Below are 26,721 nucleotides of genomic sequence, written 5' to 3'. Positions count from 1 at the left end.
GAGGTCACGCAGACCTAGTGGTAGATTTGGGACTTGAACCAGGCAGCGCAGCTTTAGTGTGTGCTTTCAGTCTGTGCTAACCAGTGCAGCGATCACTAGCTATACGTGGCTTTAGAGTACTTGAAACTTGGTGAGTCCAAATTGAATTGGGCTGTGTGAAATGCACACTAGATTCCAAGGCTCTGGTATGAAAAAAAAAAGTATAACATTACCTCATGTTGAAACCACATGTTGTGGTGATAATATTGTGGGTATACTGAGTTAAGTAAAATGCATTCGAATTAAATTTCCGTTTCTGTTTTTTTTTTATTTTGACTACTTGAAAACTTATATACGTGCCTTGCATTTTTGGCTTATATTTCTATTGGACTGTGCTAGGCTAAATCATTATAATGCAGTAACAACAACAATAATAATAGGGGACATTTATTGAGCTCTCACTTGGTGCTACATGTTATGCTCATGCCTTTACAAACACCATTTCAATTAAGCTTCAAAATAACCCTTGTTATAATCTTCATTTTGTTGAAAAGGGAGGAGGTTTTAAGAGTCGGTAACCTGCCTGAGGTTAGTTAACTAGTTAACGTAGACCCCCGAATTTGAAACGTTTTATGTCTGACTCCAAAACCTGTGTTCAACCAGCACCCTGAAATGCCATTTCCAGTTAAATCTTGGGGCATTTTTTTGGTTTGTTTTTATTTTTGTAAGAATATTTAGTATTGCATACATCTGTATTTGTGATGTAAAAGTTTAAAATCAAAATCACTTAGTCATAAAGTAGACATCTTGGATAGAAATCTCTTGCAAAGCTTTGGCCCTCAGGGGATAATGGCACAGTTGAGCCCTGAGATGAAGCAGTGAGTCACCCTATACAAATTGTGTTTAATTTTCATTCCAATTGTTCTCTCAGGTCACTGGGCAATTTATGTCCCAACCGCCTTTGTCCATAGAGAAGAGGAAAAGGGGCAACACAGCTTTCCTTAGTCGTTTAGTCTTCTTGCTGATAGGAAGGAGAAAAAATGCCTTCCGTTTCATTGTCCCATGAAATACTGTTTGTGTTCTAGAGAGTAACAAAGTGCTGTCTAATGACCCCTGACTTTCCTTTCTTCTAGAGCAAAGACTCAGGCGGACTGAAGGCGGCTATGATAGAGTTGGTGGAAAGGTTAAAGTTCAAGAGCTCAGACCCTAAAGTAAGTATTGTTTTGGATTTAATTGGATATTGGTACCCCAAGTATTTCATTCTCCTTGGGCTAAATTCGAGGGATGTTAATGACAGTCTGTCTGAACATTGCATCAAGATTAATTAAGCCTGCCCATCAAAAGCAGTGTTCTAATGTGCCTAGAGATAAGTCATCTATTTTTCCCCTTCTCTATTTTATGACTTACAACACATAATCATTAATTGTTTTCTCTGAACTGCAGACAAGTGCATTTTTAATCTTCCTTTACTGGGCCTTTGAGACTACTGGTCCCTGTGTCCATTAAATCCAGCCACAGGCATCAGAGATACAATCAGCTTAATGCTGGGGACTGGAATAAGCTCAGGCCTATGCAGTTGGTGTTCAGTACGAGCGTCTTGTCACTCTCCCACTTACAGGAACCAGCTGCCACAGTGAATGCCTTTGTCCTCATGACCTGGAGTCTGGTCTGGGAAATGGTTTAAGCTTCCCAGCTTTCTTTGCGAGATGTTGGGGGTGCTCTGGGATTGGTGTTCCAGGAGGTGCCATACCAGGGTTTGGGGGTGGACGGGGAACTGAACATGCCTGAGGGATTATGACTCATGCAGCCTCCCTTCTCCTACCCAGACACTCGCTGTGGCGCTCCTGGTACTGGTGCCAGTTGGCTTTGCCTGAGAGTCAGAGCCTCTCCCAATTTAAAAGAGAAAGGAAGATGATTTTATTTGACTTTCCGTATTGTCATTTTTTTTTTAATTAAAAAATTCTATAAGAGGAATTAGACTAGCATTTCCTGAGCACCTACTAAGAGCCAAGCACTGTGCTAGGATCTTTACATACCTTTTTAAAAAATTGTGGTAAAATATACAAAATGAAACTTGTCATTTTAACGTGTTCAGTTCCAGGAAGTTAAGTACATTCATTTTGTTATGCAGCATCACTACTCTCCATCTCCAGAACTTTATCCATCATCCCAAACCGAAACTGTGCCATGAAGCACTAACTTCATTCTCCCTCTCCTCTTACACACTTGTGATCATTGCAGTAACCTGGCACATTAGCTTTTATTCCCATTTTATTGATAAGAACACTGAGGTTCAGAGAGAGAGGGCCATTAGCCCCAGCTAGAGTATAATTTAGGGCTGAGATTCAAAATCTGATTCCAGTGTTTGTGTTCTTTTTTATTATGCGAGCACTGGGTTTCATCTCCGCTCTCCTATATAATCACATTATGCTTCCATTTTCTATTGTGAAACACTGTATGAGGCAGAGCCGCAGACAATGACAGGCTCTTCAGAAGGTGGCTGCAGTCACCAGTCTACAAAATAATTTTCATTTTATACAGCATTGAAAGTTCTTGGGACATCAGTAACACCTCTTGCCTTCTGGTATGTTTAGGGTTCCAGAGCATCTTAATAACAACAACAACAAAAAAATGGAGTAACTTTTGTCAATTTTGGTAGCTCAAAGTAGAAAGACCCCCTTAAAACTACTTACATTAGTTTTCCTTTAGTGAAAGTGAACCAATTAATTATTAAAGATAGCAGAAAGCCTTTTTTTTTTTTTAAACCAAGTTTCTCTGGTTTCTGGGACAACAGCTATCCTGAAGGAAACAAATGTATTTCTTCTTTCTGCCATACCCACATGCTTGTAGGCAGTGAAGAGCAAGAGGATGTGTACCGATTACACTGAGTGGCTTCCGTGCCTGATGACAATACAGGTGAAGTGCTTTGGGATCCTTTATGATGCATATAGTGCATCTGATGGGAAGCTTGCCAGAGCTGAAAGGACTGAGTAGTCCCCTGCGAGCAACCCACGGAAGCCTTGGGATTTTCCCACGATGCATCATAAGCTAAAGGATATTTGTTAGGACCTCGCTTGATCTTGAGGATATTTATACACACTCACCTTTCTTTCATCTTCTCTTTATCTCATCCTGGATGATTTCCCGCCAGTCTGTTTTATTGTCAAGCCCCTTTCTCGCCCACCATCTGTGTGTGCCATTTTTTACCTGGAGCCAGCTCGAAGCAGGACCAAGGTCATTGCAGAATGACTGTCAGATCACAAAGAGGGGATGAAAAATGGGACACTTAAATACATAATTTCTGCAACAAAGAAAAATTTCCCAGAAGTAAACCGGTGTCTTCCAAAAGAATCCATGCATTTTTAGTCTGTTCTGTCTTCCCTCCTAACCCTACCTCCCCTTTCTTATGTTGGCCTATTTAAGAAGGGCAAAATCTCTCAGGCTTCGGGACCTGTCATTTCCGGGTGTGGCAGCTTTACGTAGAAGCACTGATTAAGTCATGGAGCACTGAGCACTCTCTCTGCCTCACTTCCTCAGGAATTCCCTAAAGCCTCACAAAACTTGATTAGTCCAGACACTGAGGTCTGTTGGGGACTGAGTTAATTTTCACATCTCAGTTTTGCCAGAGAGAAGTGGAAGATGCCTAGATTAACCTTTTTTTAAAAATATATATATATAAAATAATATATGCTTATAGATTAAAAATAGAGATATTCATAAAGGAAATTAAAATGAATTTCCCTCAAGTTAACCACTGTTAACATTTTGCTATGTAACCTTCTAGGCCTTTTTTCATGTAGAAATAAACGTTTCTAGGATATTTTACAAAAATTATACCATAGCTGTGGCTTAAGATGCAGAATGTCTAAAACATTCTTCAGTGTCAGTAATATAGACTGCTAAATGAGATGCCTCATTTTGTCCAAAATATTCGTCAGATACCCTTTTTTCTTCAGATCAATGGTTCCTAAACTTTAGTGCGCATGAAAATCACTTGGAGGACTTACTAAAATATAGCATACTGGACCCAACCCAGAGTTTCTGATTCAGTGAATCTTGGGGGACTAGAAACTGTGTTGGACTTTCCTTATTTTCCTGCCCTCTTGTGTTTTTTTTGTTTTTTTTTTTTTTTCATTCTTTTCTGCAAATAGCCAGAAGAGCCCTTGTAAATAAGTCCAAATGATTTCAACCTTGGAAAAAACGAAATACATAAAAGTCTAGGCTTAGAAAACAAACTGAGCTGAGGCAGCAAAGGAGTAAGAGAGGGGAAGGGAGGTGAGCTGAGTCATCAGCTCAGGCTCCCTGAGAGGACAGGGTTCCTTTAAACAGTTATGTCCAACAGGGAAGTAACAAAGCCAAATAAAGGGAAAGGAGTTCTGGTCAGGAATGAGAAAGGATGATCAAAGTGGCATGGTTTAGGAGTGGGCTGAGTTCCAAGACCAGAGGAACAGCAAGAGATATCAAATCCCAGCTACTAGGATTGAGCCTGAGCATGGGAAAGAGCACCGGTGATGATTGGTAAAGAAGGCACAGGTCCACATGAGGTTGTGTGTCTGCGTGTTGCTGGGGTGAGCCTAGTTTTAAAGGGGACAGACCTCCAGGGATCCAGAACTTGTGTACAGTGGAAAGAAATTATTTTTAATAGCAATCTTTATTATGTTTAACTGGAAGTTGTCTATCAAGTAATTCTCATGTGTTTGACATGATCCAGTTTGCAAACATTTTTTTGTAGCCAAACTTTTCAGAAACATCTGTTGCACAAAGCAGGATTTTAGTCTCTAGATTTCTTACATTTATTCTAGACTTTAGGGTAACTAAAAGATGTAGTTAATTAGGGGTTTGTATGTGTGTGTATGTCCAGGCTGGATTTTTAGGAAATTTAAAGCACATGAGTTCTGTCACAGCTTTCCTTTGTAGTGACTATGCAATCATCTTTCATAGTTCACCCAGGGGAAACCTGAAACTTAAAAAACACATCGATTCCTTTCCTTTCCTTCCCTCTGTTCAGTCTCCCAGAAAGCATTGAATCAAAAGTATAACATGCTAAGCTCAGTGTAACCAACCTCTCATCATGCAGTTAATGATAGCCATTTTCTCCATTATATATTGATTACTTTTCCATAGAAGAGGCACCATTGACTGCTTCCTATAGCTGGTGTGCTTGAAACAAACAGTTAAACCATGTTTGTGTATCTAGAATTTATACTAATTTATTAAGAAGTTATCCTCAAAAAAGCATCTTAAACTTGAGCCAAGTGGCTCACATTGTTCTCTCTTAATGGAGTGGAATTAAACATGGGATCTAATCATACTAAGACTGTCTAGAATACAATCAGGTTCTTTTCCTTTTTTCTCTGATCTCTAAAGTTATTCTTACTGAAGTGTGAAACCAAAGAATTGTCTAGCAACATGAAATTAAATAGAACTGAGGATTGTTTTCTTGTTTTATTTTTATTTAACGTTTACAGAGCATTTTATAATTGAAAGAGGACTTTATGGTACTTTTTAATAGCTGATGTCATTGACATAGAACATAGCCCAGACCTTCACTCCAGTGCTAATCAGACTATTGTTAAAATGATAGGTTTTGCATGTACAAATGGTAATGGATAGAAGCCAAACCAAACTTGAATTCTTAGTGTCTTGTTATCAGCTGGGTCAAGCCAGGCCTTGTGCCAGTCCTTGTCCTGCCACAAGATAGAAGTATTCACTGAGGCAGTATTTAATCAACCATCTGAAGCAAATAATTAAGATGCCCCAGTTATTAAATTTCTAGACATTCAAAAGTGTTTCTTTGGTTGAAGGGTTATTAGAATTGTTGACCTAGTTCTTCAGTTTAAATAAAAAACTTATAAATAGTAATATTGGAAGACATGAATTGTGTTTATCTCTCTGTCCTCAAGCACTACGAGCATGGTACCTGGCACACGGTAATAGATTTTCTTCTTCTTGTGCTTGCTCAGTCACATCCAGCTCTTTGTGACCCCATGAACTATAGCCTACCAGGCTCCCCAACCATGGGATTTTCCAGGCAAGAACACTGGTCTGGGTTGCCATTTCCTTCTCCAGAAGAGCTTGCAGACCCAGGAATTGAACCCATGTCTTCTGCAATGGCAGGTGGATTCTTTTACCATTGAGCCACCTGGGAAGCCCTGTAGTAATAGATATGTATTATCTACTACAACAACCATATGAAAAGAAATATTATGATTTCCCCTGTTTTATGGATATGCAATCTAAGACTCAGAGGTGTTAAACAGCTTCTAGTAAGTGATGGGAATATAGCTTAACTTCAGATTCATCCTGTTTCATGTTACATACCCCATACTATTGTTGAACCCATGGATGAGCTGATATTTATACACATAGCCTGTCTAGTGATATGACTCTTCACTATTTTTCCCTCACATCCTTCTTTTACCTTCTTTCCCTCTCACCCTTCTTTTAGGAAACATACCAGTGCTTTCTCAGTTCCAGTCTAGGCTCTGAGGCATAGACATGACCCAGAAGAAAATATGGCCTCTTTTCATCACATGTAGATACTGGGGTAGTGAAAAAAAGAGAAGCAGGCTCTTTGCCATCTTTCACCAACTCCCTGCCTTTATAAAAACAAAACAGTTTTCCCTTTTCTCATCCGCCGGTTATAAAAAGTAATACATGTTCTTCGTAGAAAAATATGGAAAGTACAGACAACTGTAATGAAAAAGGGAAAAAGTCTGCCAATCTGCTGCTGCCTGCAGTGGTTTGTAAGCTTTCAGTACTTTTTTCTAAAATTGAGGATTCTTGAGCCTCACTCAGAACATCTAATTTGGTAGTTCACAGTTCTGCTTTTTCAGTATGCAGCCTGATGCATGCCGTCAACTTCAAAACACACCAGTGAAAAAGCTGGTTAATATTGTGGTGCTTGGTCTTTTAGATAGAATAGTCCTATTATTCTATGTACAGTTGACCTCTGAACAACATGATTCGAACTGCGAGGTTCCACTTATTTAAGGATTTTTTTTTTCAGTAGTAAATACTATAGTTCTACACAAGCTGCAGTTGGTTGGATTTGTGCCCACAGAACCCAGAATGGCAGGTATGGAAGAATCCTGTATGTGGAGGGCTGACTCTGAACCAGACAGGGACCTTCAGCCCAACTTCAACAGAGGGTTGCCCACAGCACCGTTCAAGAGACAATGGTATATATACCTGTTAGAATTCTTTGTGTGTATGTGTGTGTTTATATATATGTAAAACAATATAGCTGTATACACACACACACATACATAATTTGTATCCTGCTTTTATCTCCTGGACATTATTCCTTATAAATACATATATTTTATCATTTGAATTCACTTCTATCTTTGAACCCCAGTTTCAAAAGCTCAAGTCCTGAATGCCAGTCTGCCTTTATTGCCAAATGGAAACTTTACCTAATAAGGCATTTCTGTTTTCTCCCTAAGAGTGTAAGCAGATTCTGTGAGTTTATTTGTTTTTTTGAGGCAAGCATAATAGTCACAGTCTAAGGTTATTCAGGCACAATGGAAACTGAGTTAGTGCAAAGCCAGATACACAGTTGGGTAGTCAGCTCCAAGCTACCTGTTTCACAGTATCTGTCTCCGCACTGGTCAGGCTGTCTCCCATCATGGGGCTGAATGAATAAATGCAGAGCACAGTGGGACATCCAAGGCCATCAGCTCCAGTCCCTCCACTCTGTAGATGAGAACACTGAGGTGCCAGGGGAATAAAGGTTCTTGTCCAAGGTCACCCAGGCAGTTACAGCAGAGTGAGAGAAGGCTGACAGCTTTTAGGACTACAGCTCTGTAGTTTTCCAATAAAGAGAAGTTTTGTCCATTTGACAAGGATGTGGAAAAATTAGAATCCTCATAACTTTGTTGAAAGTGAAATTTGCTCAGTCGTGTCCAACTCTTTGCGACCCCATGCACTATACAGTTCATGGAATTCTCCAGGCCAGAATACTGGAGTGGGTAGCCTTTCCCTTCTCCAGGGGCTCTTCCCAACCCTGGGGTGGAACCCAGGTCTTCCGCATTGCAGGCAGATTCTTTACCAGCTGAGCCACAAAGGAAGCCCAAGAATACTGGAGTGGGTAGCCTATCCCTGCTCTAGGGGATCTTCCCGACCCAGGAATCAAACGAGGGTCTCCTGCATTGCAGGTGGATTCTTCACCAACTGAGCTTTCTGGGTGGATATAAAATGGTATAGTCACTTTGGAAAATGGTCTGGCAGTTACTCAAAAGTTTAAACCTAAGAGTTGCCATGTTATCCAGCAATTCCATTCTAGGGTATAAACCCAAGAGAGATGAAAACATACATCCACACAAAAACTGCACACCAGTGTTCATAGCAACATTATTCATACTGTCCAGAATGTGAAAACAACCCAGCCAATGCATGGGTAAATGAAATGTGGTATATCCATACAGTGGAGTACTATTTGGCAATAAAAAAATCAAGTCCTGACACATGCTGCAACAAGGATAATCCTTGGAAACATGTGGAGTGAAAGTCAGTCACAAAAGGCCAAATACTGCATGATCGCCTGATTCCATTTATATGAAATGTCTAGAATAGGCAAATTTTTAGAGAAGGAAACTAGACTTATTGCCTGGGGCTGAGGGAGATGGAGGAATGGGGAGATAGTGATTGCTAATGTTCTAAAATTGATTGTGGTAATGATCACACAATTCTGTGAATGTACTAAAAAGCACCGAATTATATGACGTGAATTATATCTCAGTAAAGCTGTTGAGAGATTATTGTCTGAGTCACTCTTTTTTCAGCCCTTCACTTGAAATGTCATCAGTGAATAGTCTTTTTCTTTCCCCTTTCCTCTTCTAGCAGGAGTGAAGGTCAGAGATCTAACGTCAGCCTCTGTTAGGGGAGGCAACACTATACAGTTACTAAGAGCTCCCTGGGACAGATGCCTTGATAACTGCAGTCTTGAGCAGATCCTGTGTTTAACCTCCCCATTTCTCAAGGTTTTTTTTTGTTTGTTTGTTTGTTTTTTTCAGCTGCAAAATAGAGGATAATAGTACATACTTCATAGGGTTGTTAGGAAAATTAAATGAGGTAATCCATTTAAAATGCACAGGACAACATCCTGTAAATGGTGGCTGCTGCTAGCTGTCTCCTAGGCTGAGAACCATCACTGTTTCCAGGGGAAAGGCGAGGGTTCACGGTGGGTGTAGATTCCTCCCTCAACCCCTCCAAGAGTTCAGAAGACCTTCTGATACCGGTGGAGAAAAATAAGCCACCTGTTTTATAACTAACTGGATTCTGCACTTACATCAATTAACACTTCCCAGGATTAGTGACACTTACAGATTGCAGGTTTCAAAGGGCCATTGCTACCTCTTTGAGTGATAATAACATGCAAATAAATTGAGTTAAATAAATTGAGTTGAGACCGCTAGGTGTTGTTGCCTGGCTGGCTGACTCTGTGGGCTTTGCAGGGCGACCTTGCTGGTTGTTGACTCAGTGTCTATTGCCCATTCAAGTCAAGGCAAACATATCTGCCTCGGGGAGTATGTGACTGTTTGTCCATAGATTCCCAGTAGAAATAAGAAATCAATGCATAGAAGCAATTATGTTTATTGTTATGAAGCAAACTCTAGTTAGCATAACTATCTGGTGCCAAATTAAGACAGAAATAAAGAAATTAAGAGCCACGAAAGAAATCAAGCATGGCATTTGAGACATACTAGGAAATATACCCCACTTTAAAGTAAATACCACTGGGATACTGGTTCCCGCCCTACTTCCCCTTCCCTTTCTGCCTTACCTTTTGACTGTTCTCTTTCTTATGGAGCACCCGAGCTCCTAGCTGAAGCACCGTACAAATCCACTCCAGGCTTTTTAAAACTAGGTGTACATGGTCTCTGAGCCGCCCAGGGGGCTGGAGCATTGTTAGAAATCAAAGGAATTGAGCTTTAAATGGCTTAATAAAATTAACACATCGTGATGTCCTTCTCCCCCCTGCTCCAGCTCCTCTGCACTGGCAGGAGCCTTGATAATATACTCTCTGCCAGAGCTTAAAAGGCCTATTATGTGGCCAATGAGAAGAAGGCAGTGGAGCTGTCAGGACTCTCCCACAGCAGCCACACTTCACGTTTCCAGTGCAGGATTGTATTTGACATTTAATTTAGGAGCCTGGGTATCTAGATATAAAACTTTACTGTGATAATAGTGATAAAAAACCACCCAGAGTTTTATTTAAGGGCCTCTTCCTTTCCTGTCCCCCTCCCTCCCCTTTTCCTTTTAGTTCAACCAGGGATCGAACCTACGTCTCCGGCATTGCAGGCAGATTCTTTAGTGCTGAACCAGTGAGGAAGCCCCATAGATGCTTGTATGTATACACGAATGGAAAATTTGAAAACCGGCCTCTCCCCTGGTTGAGACCTGCATTTAGGCAAAGGGCAAAATCCATCAAGTCTCTGAGTCTCTGTGGTTGTGTGGAGAACTGCCATTCAACCCCATGATCCAATAGATGACCATCCCATGGTTGAATGGCTTTTGTTTTACTTCTTTAGTAGGTGAAATAGATTCTATGATATCACCGTAATTCCCAAGTCAATCTGATTAAATACACATTATAATCCCCATTTTACAATTGAAGAAGCAAATATGTAAGAGGTTTAATGACTTGTCCAAGGCCACAGGGCTGGGGATGGCAATCAGTTGCCTTTGTGTGATTGCTATACAGAATTAGTATTAATTATAGGAGGTTTTCACTTTCATGCATTGGAGAGGGAAATGGCAACCCACTCCAGTGTTCTTGCCTGGAGAATCCCAGGGACGGGGGAGCCTGGTGGGCTGCTGTCTATGGGGTCAAACAGAGTCGGACACGACTGAAGCAATTTAGCAGCAGCAGCAGCAGCAGCATTAACTTTTTACTTATAGAAGATGGGTTGGGAATAGTGTATAAATACAGTCTGAGTTTGCACAGACTTTTAGGGGAAAAGTTAAATCAACTATGCCATGCTTTCCTTTACTTTTATGGCAAAAGAGCACAGATATTAGAACAGGATGATTTTATTCAACCACTGGAACTTAATTACCTCCCTCATTTAATTTGACTGAACCTTCAGTTTAATTATGAAGTGAGACTAATCATAGTTCATCAAGCACTCTGTCTATCAGATCTAGTCCCTTAAATCTATTTCTCACTTCTACTGTATAATCATTAAGGATTCGATTTAGGTCATATCTGAATGGTCTAGTGGTTTTCCCTACTTTCTTCAATTTAAGTCTGAATTTGGCAATAAGGAGTTCATGATCTGAGCCACAGTTAGCTGCCAGTCTTGTTTTTGCTGACTGTATAGAGCTTCTCCATCTTTGGCTGCAAGGAATATAATTAGTCTGATTTCAGTGTTGACCATCTGGTGATGTCCATGTGTAGAGTCTTCTCTTGTGTTTTTGGAAGAGGGTGTTTGTGACATTGTCAGGAGACAGGGAGCAAGACCATCCCCAAGAAAAAGAAAAGCAACAAAGCAAAATGGCTCTCTGAGGAGGCCTTGCAAACAGCTGTGAAAAGAAGAGAGGCGAAAAGCAAAGGAGAAAAGGGAAGATATACCCTTTTGAATGCAGAGTTCCAAAGAATAGCAAGGAGGGAAAAGAAAGCCTTCCTTAGTGATCAGTGCAAAGAAATAGAGGAGAACAATAGAATGGGAAAGACTAGAGATCTCTTCAAGAAAATCAGAGATACCAAGGAAATATTCTATGCAAAGATGGGCTCAATAAAGGACAGATATGATATGGACCTCACAGAAGCAGAGGATATTAAGAAGAGGTGGCAAGAATACACATAAGAACTGTACAAAAAAGATCTTCATGACCCAGATGATCATGATGGTGTGATCACTTTCCTAGAGCCAGACATCCTGGAATGTGAAGTCAAGTGGGCCTTAGAAAGCATCAGTATGAACAAAGCTAGTGGAGGTGATGGAATTCCAGTTGAGCTATTTCAAATCCTAAAATATGATGCTGTGAAAGTGCTGCACTCAATATGCCAGCAAATTTGGAAAACTCAGCAGTGGCCAAAGGACTGGAAAACATCAGTTTTCATTCCAATCCCAAAGAAAGGCAATGCCAAAGAATGCTCAGACTACCACACAATTGCACTCATCTCACACGCTAGTAAAGTAATGCTCAAAATTCTCCAAGCCAGGCTTTAGCAATACATGAACCATGAACTTCCAGATGTTCAAGCTGGTTTTAGAAAAGGCAGAGAAACCAGAGATCAAATTGCCAACATCCGCTAGATCATTGAAAAAGCAAGAGAGTTCCAGAAAAAATCTATTTCTGCTTTATTGACTATGTCAAAGCCTTTGACTGTGTGGATCACAATAAACTGTGGAAAATTCTGAAAGAGATGGGAATACCAGACCACCTGATCTGCTTCTTGAGAAATCTGTATGCAGGTCAGGAAGCAACAGTTAGAACTGGACATGGAACAACAGACTGGTTCCAAATAGGAAAAGGAGTACGTCAAGGCTGTATATTATCACCGTGGTTATTTAACTTCTATGCAGAGTACATCATGAGAAACGCTGGACTGGAAGAAGCACAAGCTGGAATCAAGATTGCTGGGAAAAATATCAGTCACCTCAGATATACAGATGACACCACCCTTATGGCAGAAAGCAAAGAAGAACAAAGAGCCTCCTGATGAAAGTGAAAGAGGAGAGTGAAAAATTTGGCTTAAAGCTCAACATTCAGAAAACAAAGATCATGGCATGCGGTCCCATCGCTTCTTGGCAAATAGTTGGAAAAACTGTAAACAGTGTCAGACTTTATTTTGGGGGGCTCCAAAATCAGTGCAGATGGTGACTGCAGCCATGAAATAAAAAGATACTTACTCCTTGGAAGAAAAGTTATGACCAACCTATACAGCATATTGAAAAGCAGAGACATTACTTTGCCAACAAAGGTCCATCTAGTCAAGGCTATGGTTTTTCCAGTGGTCATGTATGGATGTGAGAGTTGGACTATAAAGAAAACTGAGCACCGAAGAGTTGATGCTTTTGAACTGTGGTGTTGGAGAAGACTCTTGAGAGTCCCTTGGACTGCAAGGAGATCCAACCAGTCCATCCTAAAGGATATTAATCCTGAATGTTCATTGGAAGGACTGAAGCTAAAGCTGGAGCTGAAACTGTAATACTTTGGCCACCTCATGTGAAGAGCTGACTCATTTGAAAAGACCCTGATGCTGGGAAAGATTGAGGGCAAGAGGAGAAGGGGATGACAGAGGATGAGATGGTTGGATGACATCACCAACTCAATGGACATGAGTTTAAGTAAACTCCAGGAATTGGTGATGAACAGGGAGGCCTGGTGTGCTGCAGTCCATGGGGTCCAAAGAGTTGGACACGACTGACCTGCTGAACTGAAACTAATCATACTATGTTTTTATTGATGCTTTTGAACTGTGGTGTTGGAGAAGACTCTTGAGAGTCCCTTGGACTGCAAGGAGATCCAACCAGTCCATTCTGAAGGAGATCAACCCTGGGATTCTTTGGAAGGAATGATGCTAAAGCTGAAACTCCAATACTTTGGCCACCTCATGCAAAGAGTTGACTCATTGGAAAAGACCTTGATGCTGGGAGGGATTGGAGGCAGGAGGAGAAGGGGACGACAGAGGATAAGATGGCTGGATGGCATCACTGACTTGATGGAGGTGAATCTGAGTGAACTCCGGGAGTTGGTGATGGACAGGGAGGCCTGGAGTGCTGCAATTCATGGGGTCACAAAGAGTGGGACACAACTGAGTGACTGGACTGAACTGAACTGAACCCTGAAAACAGAAACTTTTGAGAGGCAGATAAGAAATGATGAAGTTTGGTTTCAGGGCTTTTGGCAGCCCGAAAAGAATTTTCGAAACTGTAGTTATCTAACAGGCCCTGTGGTTCTTAGGTTAGCAGATTGTTAGCTCCTTGAGGAGGTGTCGTAGGGTTTGAGTCAGCCAAAGAGAGCAAATGTGATAGAGGCAAGCTGTGACGTTGAGCAGCTGACTCTACCCTCAGGCTCTGTGTAGGTGCTGAGGCACAGAGTATGACCTGTCCTTCCTGCGCTTTCTGTGCTTTGCGTCCATGTCATGGAAGTAGATTGTATCTAATCTTATCAAACTAGAAAAGGCTCTGTGACAATTTGACCATCTCCTGAAACTGAGGCAAGGAACCTCTGGCTTGACTCCGTCCTCTTCAGTGCCTAGGGTCTGTGAGGAGGTCCTTCCCGGGTTCCTGTGGGAAATTAGAATCTACTCCCAAGGGTGTGGGCTCTCTTTCTCTGGGAGAACTGACTGGAGCTGTGTATCTGTGAGAGCTCCGTGGGTACCAAAGGAAAAACCCACGATAAATGTTGCCACCAGGCTCCTTTGTCCATGGGATTCTCCAAGCAAGAATACTGGAGTGGGTTGCCATGCCTTTTTCCAGGGGATCTTCCCAACCCAGCGATTGAACCCAGGTCTCTGACATTGCAGGTGGATTCTTTACCATTTGAGCTACGCAGGAAGCCCCTACATGATCACAGTTACTGTTACCTGGGCCAGCAGAACAGTTCTGCTGGTACGTCTGGGTTCCCAGAAAGTACTAAGTTCTTCCCATGTATTATTTTGTATAAATGTCACAGAAATGTCTATGAGAGCCATATTATTAGCCCTGTTTTACAAATGAAAAAACGTACCCCTTTCTGAGCTTCAGAAGCACAGAGCAGGGCCAACACTAAAAGCTTTCTTTATCACCACAGACTCCACCAGCTTTACCATTCTGACCCTCTATAGCAAAGAAGACCCAGAAAACAGGAGCTCTGCATCTCAGTGTCCTTTCCTGAGGGTTCCTGGTAGCTCAGGTTGTGTTGGTTTGTTGGTCTCTATGGCATGCAGATAGCCAGGCATTATCTTTGCAAGAAAGATGTTTGGGTAGAGAACCAGAATGGAGGTGATAGGTGGGTCTTGTTTTGAAATTGCTTTCAATCTTCAACAGATAAAATAGGCTTTCTTTGTATATTTAAGTCTAAGAGGTTTAAAACTAGTATAATTTTTGTTTAGTTGCCCCTGAAACTTTCAGGGTCAGTTCCTACCTCCCACTTCCTAAACAATGACTCCTGAGGCAGAAGCCATCTGTCTGGTTTCTATATACGTTACGGTAGAAATAACACTGAAAACAAGGCGGAGTAGATGCTCTCACTCGTATTCACGTGTGCTAAAGTTCTCTGGGGACCCATTCTTCTACTTTCACATTTCTACAGGGGGCACCCAGAATTTTTTTCTGTCCACTCAAGCCAAGTGTTCCTCAGAAGCTCATGACTGCTTTCTCTGTTGCCACCCTGGAGTCAGGCAGAGAGAAGCATCTTAAGGGCAAGCAGCAGTACCATTCAGAGAGAGCCCAGCATCCCTCTTGAATTGTTCTCTGGTGCATCCAGTTCAGTGCCATGACACCAGGTTCCACATCAGATTCTCATGGCACGAAATTCACAGCAGCCGACAGCGTGAGCAAGCAGTCCTGGGAGGAGAGAGCACTTGCATTGATGCCATAACCGCGGTGGTTAGCTCTCCGTCTCTCATGTGGGGCTGCTTGTTGGCCTGCCCTAACTGTGTCCCGCAGATGACTAGAGCACACAGTTGCTGTCCACTCCACAGCTGATTAGCAGATTCAGGTGTTTATTAGGATCTTTCCAGCACCAAGCCCCAGCCTTTAGAAAACATAGTCCTGAGTCTCTAACATTCTGTGTATGTGTGCGCTCATGTACATGTGTGTTTATGTATGTTGAGGAAAAGCCACGAAAGGGAGGATATTCAGAAGAAGCATATTGCCGGGTCTTATACATGAAGCTGATAAAGAACAATAGAGTACTTAGGCTCAAGCACCAAAATTTATAATCTCAGGAAGAAGCACTCTGGCAGAAATAGAGGAAGGCTGGAGTATTCTAGCTGAAATGTGGGGCTCCTATCCATGAGAATGTGATTCTGCAAGTCAAAGATACAAGCCTAGCTGAAGACTCTGTAAGGCAAATCTAAAGTCTAAACACCCAAGAAGGAGAGCTTGAAGGACATATGTAGTTACCAAGTCTGAAAGGGTTAAGGTGGGATTTGAGGTCAAGATTAGAAAGCCAAGGATTCTGGGCCAAGTGAAAATGAGAAAGGAGAAAAAGCTGGCCGAAAACAGGTTGGAGGTAGGATTGGAATCCTAAAGAGTTTCTTCAGATCACTCAGAAGCCCTTTGTGACATGGAATTTTGTTTCAGAAAATTAGTGGTGTGAGAGTGGGGCTAGTTTAACGTAGGTGGGTCTAGGTGGGGATGGGGGTAGGTGGAGCTTAAATGGAGTGTTTGAGTCTAGAGAGTGGGTATAGTTATTTAGTGGGGAGTAATGGGAGATGGTACAAGAAAAGGGATTCATTTGTATAGGGGCAGGCTTCTTCAGCCAGCCTGTGGTAGAGAGACAGGTGTGGGATGGCTTCTGACACTTGATCAGAAGGATTGACTGCCATTATGTGCCAGACCCTAAGCAAAGATGTCATAATTTTTTTCTCCAGATATTAAGTCCATCTATTATCTAGTGGAGAAAATAAAACCTGACTCCAGAGTTTAAAGCTGGGGTGACTGCCTAAACTTTGATATTGTCAACAGGGAGAAGGGAACAGACAAGGTTTGAATGGAAGATACGAAAGAATAATGTTGTGTTTAGAAAGCAGATTATGCAATCGAACTATGTGAGTTCAAGCTCCAAATCTGCCACCTGCTCTGTGTGTGAATTTGGGCAGGTTTCTTACCCTCACTCAACCTCAGTTTCTTCACCTATAAAACTGATATAATAAGAATTGCTACCTCATGATATCATTGTGATGATTAATTGAAACAGCATGTAAAGTGCTTAAAATAGTGCCTAATATGTAAGTGCTCAAAAGGGTAGCAGTGATGATGAGGACGAGGATTCCATTTGATGCTTGATGGTTTAAGTAATAGGAAAGTATCCAGGTAGAGATATACATCAAAAGGAATTGTGAGACTGGAGACGTAGAGAGAAAACCCAGGCTTTGGAGCCATCTCCATTGAGGTGGTAGTTGAATTGCAAAGATGAGATGAAACTAATAAGCAGGAAGTTATGGAGAGAAAGCAGTTTTGTCTCCAGAGGGCATTTCACAATGTCTGAAGACTCTTGTTTGCATTAATTGGGGATCTGGAGCAATGTATCATCTACTACACAGAGGCCAAGGAGGCTGCTTCCTATTTTACAAAGCACAGTTCATTTCCCCCCACAGCAAATACCAACAATAGATGTAACTTGTGCCAAGGCTGAAAAACCGTTGTAGTTTCCTCAGTCACAGTCGTCTGGAGAGTATGTGTAAAGTTTGTGGGGACGAAGCTGATGAACATAAAGCCAGGGCAGTCTAGGTCGCAGAAACCATGGGAGAAGAGAAATTGAAGACTGAGGGCTATCAGCAGTGGCGTATGGTACAGAGAGGCTGATCGTGAGAGCAGAGGGAGTCAGCAGCCAGGAGAGTCTTCAGTGCTGGAGGAGACCGGGATCCAAGTTTTATGTGACTTTCATTTAGAAAGCTTGGTGGTTAAAGGTAGGAGAGAGAATGATCTCTTGAGAGGGCAGCGTTGCCATAGGAAAAGTGTTAATTCTGCATTCTTCTTTACTTCTCAATTTGACTGTGTATCAGGCTAACAACTTCTAGGTCAGATTCCTACTCCTCTGATGCCCCCTCTTGTTTTAGCAACAAATGTGATTAGAGGCAAATCTGGATTAGTGAATTAGTTCCAAGAGTGTAACATTTGTGCAGCTCTATCATTTTAGAGATAAAAGGGAGACTGAGTTTAGCTTTTCACTTTTAATAGCTCAGGAGCCTGAGGCCCTGAGAGATTCCCTGACTTATCCAAAGTCACGCAGCTGGTTAGTTCTTAAAGACAGACCTGCATGCCATCCCGGCCACTGACTTCCCATCGCAAGTGCTCTCTTCCATGCCACGTTGCTTTCCAGGGGTCTCATCCTAGTTCTCAGAGGAAGGAGGTTACTAGATAGAGTGGTTTTCAGTGTGATGACCTAGATCAGGCTGACCTGCGGTGAATCTTTGCTCCATAGCTTACCTGCTGTGTAACACCAGATCAGTGTCTTCATCAGTGGGGACTTTAATGTCCCCTCCCCATAAAATGAAAGTATTATTGCCTCCCTGAGGATTAAATCAGAAACACGTCTGAGATGGCACTTGGAACACTGCTTGCACATGGTCCCTCTCTTCATTATTATGATTCATAAGACCCTGTCTTTGTCACAAATTAAGGGGCAAGAGAATGTCCAGTGACAGAAAGCAGACCAACCTTAGACATGCTGTCTGAGTCACCCAGCCTTGCTCCTCACCCCATCTCCTTCCTCTGCCATAAGAGCACTATCGTGACGGTTGGTGTTCCTGCAGTTATACAAGGTCTTAAAGCAGATATCTTTCCACTGTATTGTGGTGATGTTTATATGTCATTGATGTGTCTGGTATTTCTTAAAAGTCAATGACTCCACACTGCAGGCCACTCACTGAATCAGCTAATTAGACCCTGACAATTTTTAGTCTTCCTGTCTGTGAACACGGACTGTCTTCACTTTTATTATTTTCTCTTTTAAGTTCTTTCATCATAGATTCCCTTATACAGATTTTGTACATATTTAGTTAGATTTATACCTAAGTCTTTAATTTTGGGGGGTGCTAATTTAAATGGTATTGTGTTTTAAAATTCAAGTCCCATGTCCATTGATGGTATATATAGGAAAGTGATTGACTTTTATATATTAGCTTTTTGTCTGGCAGCGTTGTTATAACTGCCTGTTAGTTTGGGAGCTTTTTTTTTTTTTTTTTGATGATTCTTTCAGATTTTCTACATAAATAATCATGTCAGTTGTGAACAGAGGCTGCTTTATTTCTGCCTTCTCAACCTATAAACCTTTTATTTCCTTTTGTCTTTTGAAAAGGAGAAGTAAGATAAAACGTCCTTGCCTTGTTCTTGATCTTAGCTGGAAAAATCAGTTTCTCACCATACAGTATGACATTGACTGTAGATTTTTTTGGTACACCTTTTTACGAAGTTGAGAAAGTTCTTCCCTATTTCTAGTCCGCTGAGAATTTTTATCATACATGGATATTAGATTTTGTCAAGTGCTTTTTTTGTATCTATTGATATGGTCATGTGATTTTTCTTCTTTAGCCTGTTGATTATAGATTAGATGAACTGATTTTCAAATGTTGAACCAGCCTTGCATACCTGGGGTAAATCCCTCTAAGTCATGGTATATAATTCCTTTTATACTTTTTTGGGTTTGATTTGCTAATGTCTTATTGAGGACTTAACTTTCTTTGAGCCATATTTCTTTTTAAAAATTACTCTTAAAGAAAAAGTATGATACATTATTGTAGAAAATGTGAACTTAAAAGTAAAGAAAAAGAAAGAAAAGTACTCTTAATTCCAGCACTCAGACATAACCGCCCTCCAACATTTTGATGTGTTTGGTTTGCTGTTTAGTCACCAAGTTGTGTCTGACTGTGACCTCATGGACTGTAGCCCGCCAAGCTCCTCTGTCCATGGAATTTCCCAAGCAAGAATCCTGGTGTGTGTTAGTCACTCAGTCGTATCTGACTCTTGGCAGCCCCGCAAACTGTAGCCTGCCAGGCTCCTCTGTCCACAGAATTCTCAAGGCAAGAATCCTGGAGTGGGTTGCAATTTCCTTCTCCAGGAGATACCAGGGATCGAACCTGCATCTCCTACACTGGCAGGCAGATTCTTTACCGCTGAGCCACCAGGGAAGCCGTGTTTATTCTAGTCTTTATAATACAAATAATAACTGGAACAATAAATATCATTATTACTTCGCTGAGTGAATACTTGAAATAACTAAGTGATGGCTGAGGTAGCGATCCCGTGGTACTCTTAACAAAGAGGAAAGAAGGTAAAGAAGACACTAATGACTACTTTTGTCTAGAGGCTTCTGATGATGAGAAAAATGGCTTGGGAGGAGATTAAATGTTCATGTTAATAACCTTTTCACTATGCTTCTCAATACCCCATTGTAAAATCCAAGCAATCCAAGCTTCTAACCATTGTCAGGAAAATTTTTGTCATCTCTCAGAATGTTGGTAATAGAATGTGGTTCATAGTTTGGGGGATTTTTTTTTTCCATAGTTCTTATCTGCTATGCTTCTAAAAGTGAAGTGTAGTGAAAATGTTAGTCACTCAGTCGTGTCCAGCTTGTTGCCACCTCATAGACTGTAGCCCGCCAGGCCCCTCTGTCCATGAAATTCTCCAGGCAAGTGTACTAGAGTGGGTAGCCATTCCCTTCTGCAGGGGATCTTCCCAACCCAGAGAATGAACGCAGGTCTCCTACATTGCAGGCAGATTCTTTACTGTCTGAGCCACAAGGGAAGCTTCTGTTAGATAATTTCCCAAGCCTTAGGAGGGGACAGTTGTTTTATTCATAAATATTGGCTATTCCCCTCATACACAAAAGACACAGGAGATGGGAGATCCAGGCATCCACTGAAAAAAGACTCTGTCCTCCTTGCTGATGAAGCTTTTCCCTTGTCTGCCCTCACTGGAGCTTGGCAGAGGTTTGCAAGGAGCTCTCTTGAGGCAAAAATGCCAGAGTAAATCCACAGGATATACTGGCAGCCTTAACTTTCAGATTCCCTACCTGAAAGTTTCCGTGGACGCTGGCATGCTGAAAGGGTACTGTGTTGTGGGAGTGAGGACAGATTACAGCATTGAAAAAGTTCCACTGAAACCTTTTTTTTGGAATGGGCTACTTTAAAGTTATTTGCAGAAGATTTGACTAATAGAGCAAGTACTTCTGGAAGCTTCAATCAGGGTAGACTCAGATGTGTTGCTTTTGTGTAGCTTCCTGTTCCTGACCATGTTCCATCTTTCTCAGTTCATCTCAGCAACACTTTTCTGGAACAAAGCTTTCTTAAGCCATCATGATGCTTTCTAGCTAGTATGCTTGTTGTTTTTATAATCTTCCTATAATAAAAAGTAAATAAATCCTTGGTTTCCTACAGGCCAGCTAATGAGTTAATGACTTCCAGTTCATGTCAAACCCATTGAATGGTAGTGTTTCCAAGTACAAGCTCTTAATTCAGGGTTTTATGTGTTTAATTATGTATATATAAAGTGCCAGTCTGCATACCTCTTGGGTCTGGTCTGGCTTAGAAATGTTAACTATAAGAGCATATGGAAAGTACCACGGGATGAGGCTTAACTCTTCAAATGTACATCCTTCCTCCCAAGATTCACTTTGGGAAAATAATGTCCTAGTGGGGATAATAACAGAAGCAACCTGTTAACAGCAGAAATATCTCAATTAAGAAGAAATAAATATGAAGAACTTGAAGCAGGAAGAAAGGGATCCTTAGAGGCAACATGTTACGGCAGCAGGTACACCAGACCTAGACCCGAGGCAAGTTGGCTTCTAAACCATACTTTGTGACTGTACCTCTCTGGGGCTTTTTTTTTTTCCTTACCAGAAAGTTGGACTCAGCTCTAGTAAGAGCAATCAGATGTTCACTAGTTAGTTCTGACCATTCACAAATAAGCTGCTTATTCTTTGATATGGTGTGTTTAAGTAATTTTAGAAAATGCTATTTTTTTTTCACCGAATACACCTATAAGAAAGATATATCAACTTGCGTATAACCTAGGGCTTTAAAGTTTTAACAACTTAGGGAACAATCAGTTGACCAAAGAGAGCAAACTCTTTTTATGGTTTCACTTGTGTAGGGGACCCAGGCTACTCAGGTGCGATTTTCCTGGAGTGCACCTCCAGTGCCCCAGGAAGCACTTCAGGGAGGAAGAGGAGGTTTTTCTTTTAACCAGAGTGGTTTTACTTTGGGCTCTATTACACTTCGGGGTTCTACATTAAGACTTTGTTTGGGGCAAGGGAAGTTCTGTGGCTTTTAAAAGGTGTGACAATTACTATAAAAAGATTAGATTCTATAGATTAGATTCTAGATTTAGATTCTATAAAAAGGAAACTTCTATATCACCAGTCTTATCATTCTGTGATACATCCGGCCTTCTGTTTTCTTTGCTTATGAAGAACTTTTTCTTTTGACATAATTTGCGTGTAGTGTAGTCAAGAGTAGAGACTATCACTGTCATCTTTGGGAAGCTGTAGGATGGAGACTACCTAAATTCTAGGAAGCCTACTCAGAAATGATGTCAGTGGCTCCCAACCATCAGTGCTGATGTGAAGGGCTGGTTGCTCCTGGAGAATTGTGAAGTTTATAGCAGGATGGAGTTCTGGTGATGGGGTAAAATGAAACCTGAAAGGAAGTTTTGAAAGCTGTTTCATTTCTGCAATTGGTAGGGGTCCTTTCTCCAGAGTACTCAACCTGTTAATCTACCAGTGGCCTAATCCTCCGAGGAGTCTCTCCCTTGGGCTCTGGATTTAAATGCATGCCATGACCCAAAAGTTTGTTCTTGCCATTTTGAACTAGGCTGGAGAATACCTATTGTTGATTAGTAGAGAATGGGAGTGAGAAGAAGGCATAAAGCTTTTATAAAGTATTCTGCCTTCAAATCTGTGACCTAATCTGTATAAAAATTGATTGCATAAAATAAAGGTTGAAAAACCTATATAAAGTAAAGGAAAAGAGATAATTTAAAATTTAAAAACCATGATTTATTCCCCTACTGTAATGTAATCCCCACCTTTCCTGACTGTGATGTCAGCTTCTTAACTTCATATCACATGTGTATGTGATGTCTAGTGAAATAGGTTCAGTTCAGTTCAGTTCAGTCGCTCAGTGGTGTCTGACTCTTTGCGACCCCATGAATCGCAGCACGCCAGGCCTCCCTGTCCATCACCAACTCCTGGAGTTCACCCAAACTCAAGTACATCAAGTCGGTAATGCCATCCAGCCATCTCATCCTCTGTCATCCCCTTCTCCTCCTGCCCTCAATCCCTCCCAGCATCAGGGTCTTTTCCAATGAGTCAACTCTAAGCATGAGGCCAAAGTATTGGAGTTTCAGCCTCAACATCAGTCTCTCCAGTGAACACCCAGGACTAGTCTCCTTTAGGATGGACTGGTTGGACCTCCTTGCAGTCCAAGGGACTTGCAAGAGCCTTCTCTGTAGGTTACAAGTCAGTTTTTATAGGCTCTCCATTTTTAGTCGCTTGGAAGAGCTTTTCTTAGGAATTCAAAAAGTTTATGCCTTAGTTAAAGATTTAGTCTCTAAAGAGAGGTCTTATGAGACTAAATTTATTTCAAGGGTAGGGATCCAGATTCACTGATAAATGATTACCATAAAGCATAATACCCTTGAAATATATTCACTAAAAATAAAAAGGAATTATATAAATAAACACATCACAGTTCTCAATCTGATAAAGAACTTGGAGGGACATTAATAACACTTAACACTCCCTCTCCCCTTTTCTTTAGCACTGGGGAGAGTTCCTGCAAAGAGTATGTGAATTCCTGAGGGCTTACGTCACTTCATCACTTGCGGTGTGAATGGATACGTGTCCTTCAGGCCTTATTTTGCCTTGACGTTTTTTATGGCAGTGTTACAAAAGCTGCTTAAAGTATCAAGCCTATTTCAGTTTTTAAGAGGCTAATAGAAATGGCCTCTTCTTCCTCTCTCCTGTAGTCTTTTTCTCTCCTAGTCTCCTTTTTAGGTTTTCCCAGTTTGACTTCCCTTCTGACAGACAGTTATAGTGAACAGAGCACCAGACTGGGAGCGGGAAGATTGGAGAACTCAGTGTCTCCTACAAGTTTACAGCTGGGGCTGCTTCCTCATCTGTGAAAGCCGGGGGTTCGCTTAGATGGCAGCGACTTTCTCTCTCAGCTTTAAAATTCTCTACTGGCGTCTGTCCTCTTGTCTACTGTTCTGCCTCTTCCCTGTTTCCTAGCTCAGCTACTCAGTATGCATAGTTGCCTAAAAATACTCATAAAATAAACATGGTTATGAGGAAACATCAATACGTGTAGTTGCTGGCAAGATACGGCATTTAGAAGTTCAGATTTGGTAGTTTCTCGTTTTCTTTGCCTTATGCCCTAGCCAAATGCAGCGGAGTCACAGTTTATTTCTTCTACACAGTTGTTGCAAACTAAAACAATAATATATTTCACTCATCAGAGAGTAAAAATTTAAAGACTTGGTATTATCCACTCTTGGGGGAAGTGTAGGAAAATGCATACTTCACACACTGTGGGAATGTAATTGGTGCATTTTTTTTTTGGAGGACAGTTTGGCAGTGTCAGTCAGTAGTTTTAGAATATATATATAAATTGATTCAGTGTTTCCAAAGGTTTCTGCAGAAATTCATATGCAAATATTAAGAGGTGTGGCCATTGATGTTCATTGCTATCCTGTTCATAAAAGCAAAAGTTTAGAAATATCTTGTATTTCTGTAAAGAAGGGAAATATTTAATGGATATATTTATTCTTTTATCTCTCTAAATATAGATGTCCATACCTATATATACCCGTTTCATACATGCATTAAAAATAATACAATGAATGAAGTTGCTCTGTATATACTAACTTTTTAAGTAGGAAATCAAGACTCAGAACCATATGTTCACCATGATCCATTTACATAAAAGCAATGTCTTTGTCTGTATGTGTACAGTATACTTTATTTTGCTGTGGTTCATGTCATTGTGCTTTGCAGATACCGTGTCTTACAAATGGAAGGTTTGCAGCAGCCCTGCATTGAGCAGTACTGTTTTCCCAACAGCGTATGCTCACTTTCTGTCCCTATGTCACATTGTGGTAATTCTTGCAGCATATCAAACTTTTTCATTATTATTATGTCTATTATCTTGTTGATCTTTGATCAGTGATCTGGATGTTACCATTAGAAAAAGTTTATGACTTGCTGAAGGCTCAAATGATGGTTAGCGTTTTTTAGCAATGAAGTATTTTTAAATTAAAGCATATATATTATTTTTGTAAACATAATGCTCTTGCATACTTAATAGACTACAGTGTAGTATAAATATAACTTTTATATGTACTGGGAAACCAAAAAGTTTGTGTGATTCTTTATTGTAATATTTACTTTACCGTGGTGGTCTAGAGCAGAACCTGTGAGTCTCCAAGGTATGCCTGTATATATATGTATATATACACACACACACACACACACATAATGACCAGAAAGGCATGTATCAGACTGTGAACAGTAATTAACCCACTGAGGAGGAAAATGGTATTGGGAAAGAGAGAGAAGAGGAATTTCTATCTTTTTAAATACACACACAATGTCTGTCTGCAATATAGGAGACATGGGTTCAGGCCCTGGGTGGGGAAGATCCCCTAGAGAAGGAAATGGCACCCCACTCCAGTATTCTTGCTGGGAAATCCCACGGATAGAGGAGCTTGAATGGCTACAGGCCATGGAGTCACAAAGAGTCAGACACGACTCAGCAACTAAACAAGAACAACAATACCTATTAAATTTTTAAAAAGTAATGTATTACTGGTATGAAAACAAAAAAGTAAAAAGGAAGGACAAGGAATCACTTCCTAAAGAATGAAAAAAGCAGAAAGAGTAGCAGGAAATTCATCAACAATATCTGAGAAACATTGTTCTGAGGATATTCCCAAAACTTTGGGATCCGATAGGACCCATGGTTTGTGTTGTGGCCACGGCTACCTAGCATTTAGAATAATAGCCCTACTCTCCCATGTCTTTGTGTGTCCAACGTATTCTTGTTTGTCTCTGTTCTGTAGGTAACGCGGGACCAGATGAAGGCGTTTATACAGCAAGAATTTAAGAAAGTTCAAAAAGTGATTGCGGATGAAGAGCAGAAGGCCCTTCATTTAGTGGATATCCAGGAAGCAATGGCCACAGCTCATGTGACTGAGATACTGGCTGACATCCAGTCCCATATGGATAGATTGATGACTCAGATGGCCCAAGCCAAGGAACAACTTGATACCTCTAATGAATCAGCTGAGCCAAAGGCGGAGGTAAAGGAGAATGCCTGTAATAAACCAGTAGCATGAAAAATAGGCAGAAACTGACTGCTGTGTTTGTTAATTCTGGAAATTCCCCCATTTTGGTCCCTAAACATGAATGGATTGAAAGCTTCAATAGGACATAAGTGTTTGCTGCTGCTAAGTCATGTCAGTCATGTCCGACTCTGTGCGACCCCATAGACAGCAGCCCACCAGGCTCCCCCGTCCCTGGGATTCTCCAGGCAAGAACACTGGAGTGGGTTGCCATTTCCTTCTCCAGTGCATGAAAGTGAAAAGTGAAAGTGTTTAGACTGGTGTGTAAACCAGTTTGGAAATATTGGCTGCTCAGGTCTGCACTCAAAAACTAGGCCTAGCAAAATATGTGTACACTGTGCCTTAAAGGAGTGTAGTCAGTGGGCCAGATACTGTTCCCAGGTAATGAGGGAAGCCAGAAATCAGAGCCAAAGAAGAGGACAATTGACAGATTCCCAATTATTAAATGAGCCTATAGATAAAGTCACCACGGGGATGAGAACTGGGCTGAATGAGAATGTCAGGAAGTGAGCATAAAGCAGGCCAAAATAAAAGACTGGACTCATTTTGTGAATAGTGAAAAGGTGCCTCCAGCTGGTCTTTTTATGAAGCTAATTGCATAAATTGGGGGCATGACTATTGGATTGAGGGACATGTGGGTTCAGGCATTGTGAGGATCAAAGATAGCAGTGAAAGACTCAAGGTAAATGTTAAATGACAGTTTTGGTCACTACATTCATTGTTATTTTGTAACAAG

The 26,721-nt window shown here is 41.1% G+C and overlaps 1 protein-coding gene across 2 annotated transcripts in view; it reads left to right on the top strand.

Annotated features, from left to right (window-relative positions):
* The window catches only part of TRIM44 (tripartite motif containing 44), a 112,431-nt gene that overhangs the window by 17,689 nt on the left and 68,021 nt on the right, over positions 1 to 26,721 (top strand). For both annotated transcript variants that reach the window (XM_018059237.1, XM_005690119.3), the window contains exons 2-3: positions 1,113 to 1,190; positions 25,704 to 25,943. In XM_018059237.1, the coding sequence (XP_017914726.1) occupies positions 1,113 to 1,190; positions 25,704 to 25,943 (318 nt within the window). The remainder of the gene's footprint in view (positions 1 to 1,112; positions 1,191 to 25,703; positions 25,944 to 26,721) is intronic.

Source organism: Capra hircus, chromosome 15, assembly GCF_001704415.2.
Source record: "Capra hircus breed San Clemente chromosome 15, ASM170441v1, whole genome shotgun sequence".
Classification (NCBI taxonomy): Eukaryota; Metazoa; Chordata; class Mammalia; order Artiodactyla; family Bovidae; genus Capra; species Capra hircus.
Note: the sequence above shows the minus strand (reverse complement) of the source record. Positions and strands in the feature narration are given on the sequence as shown.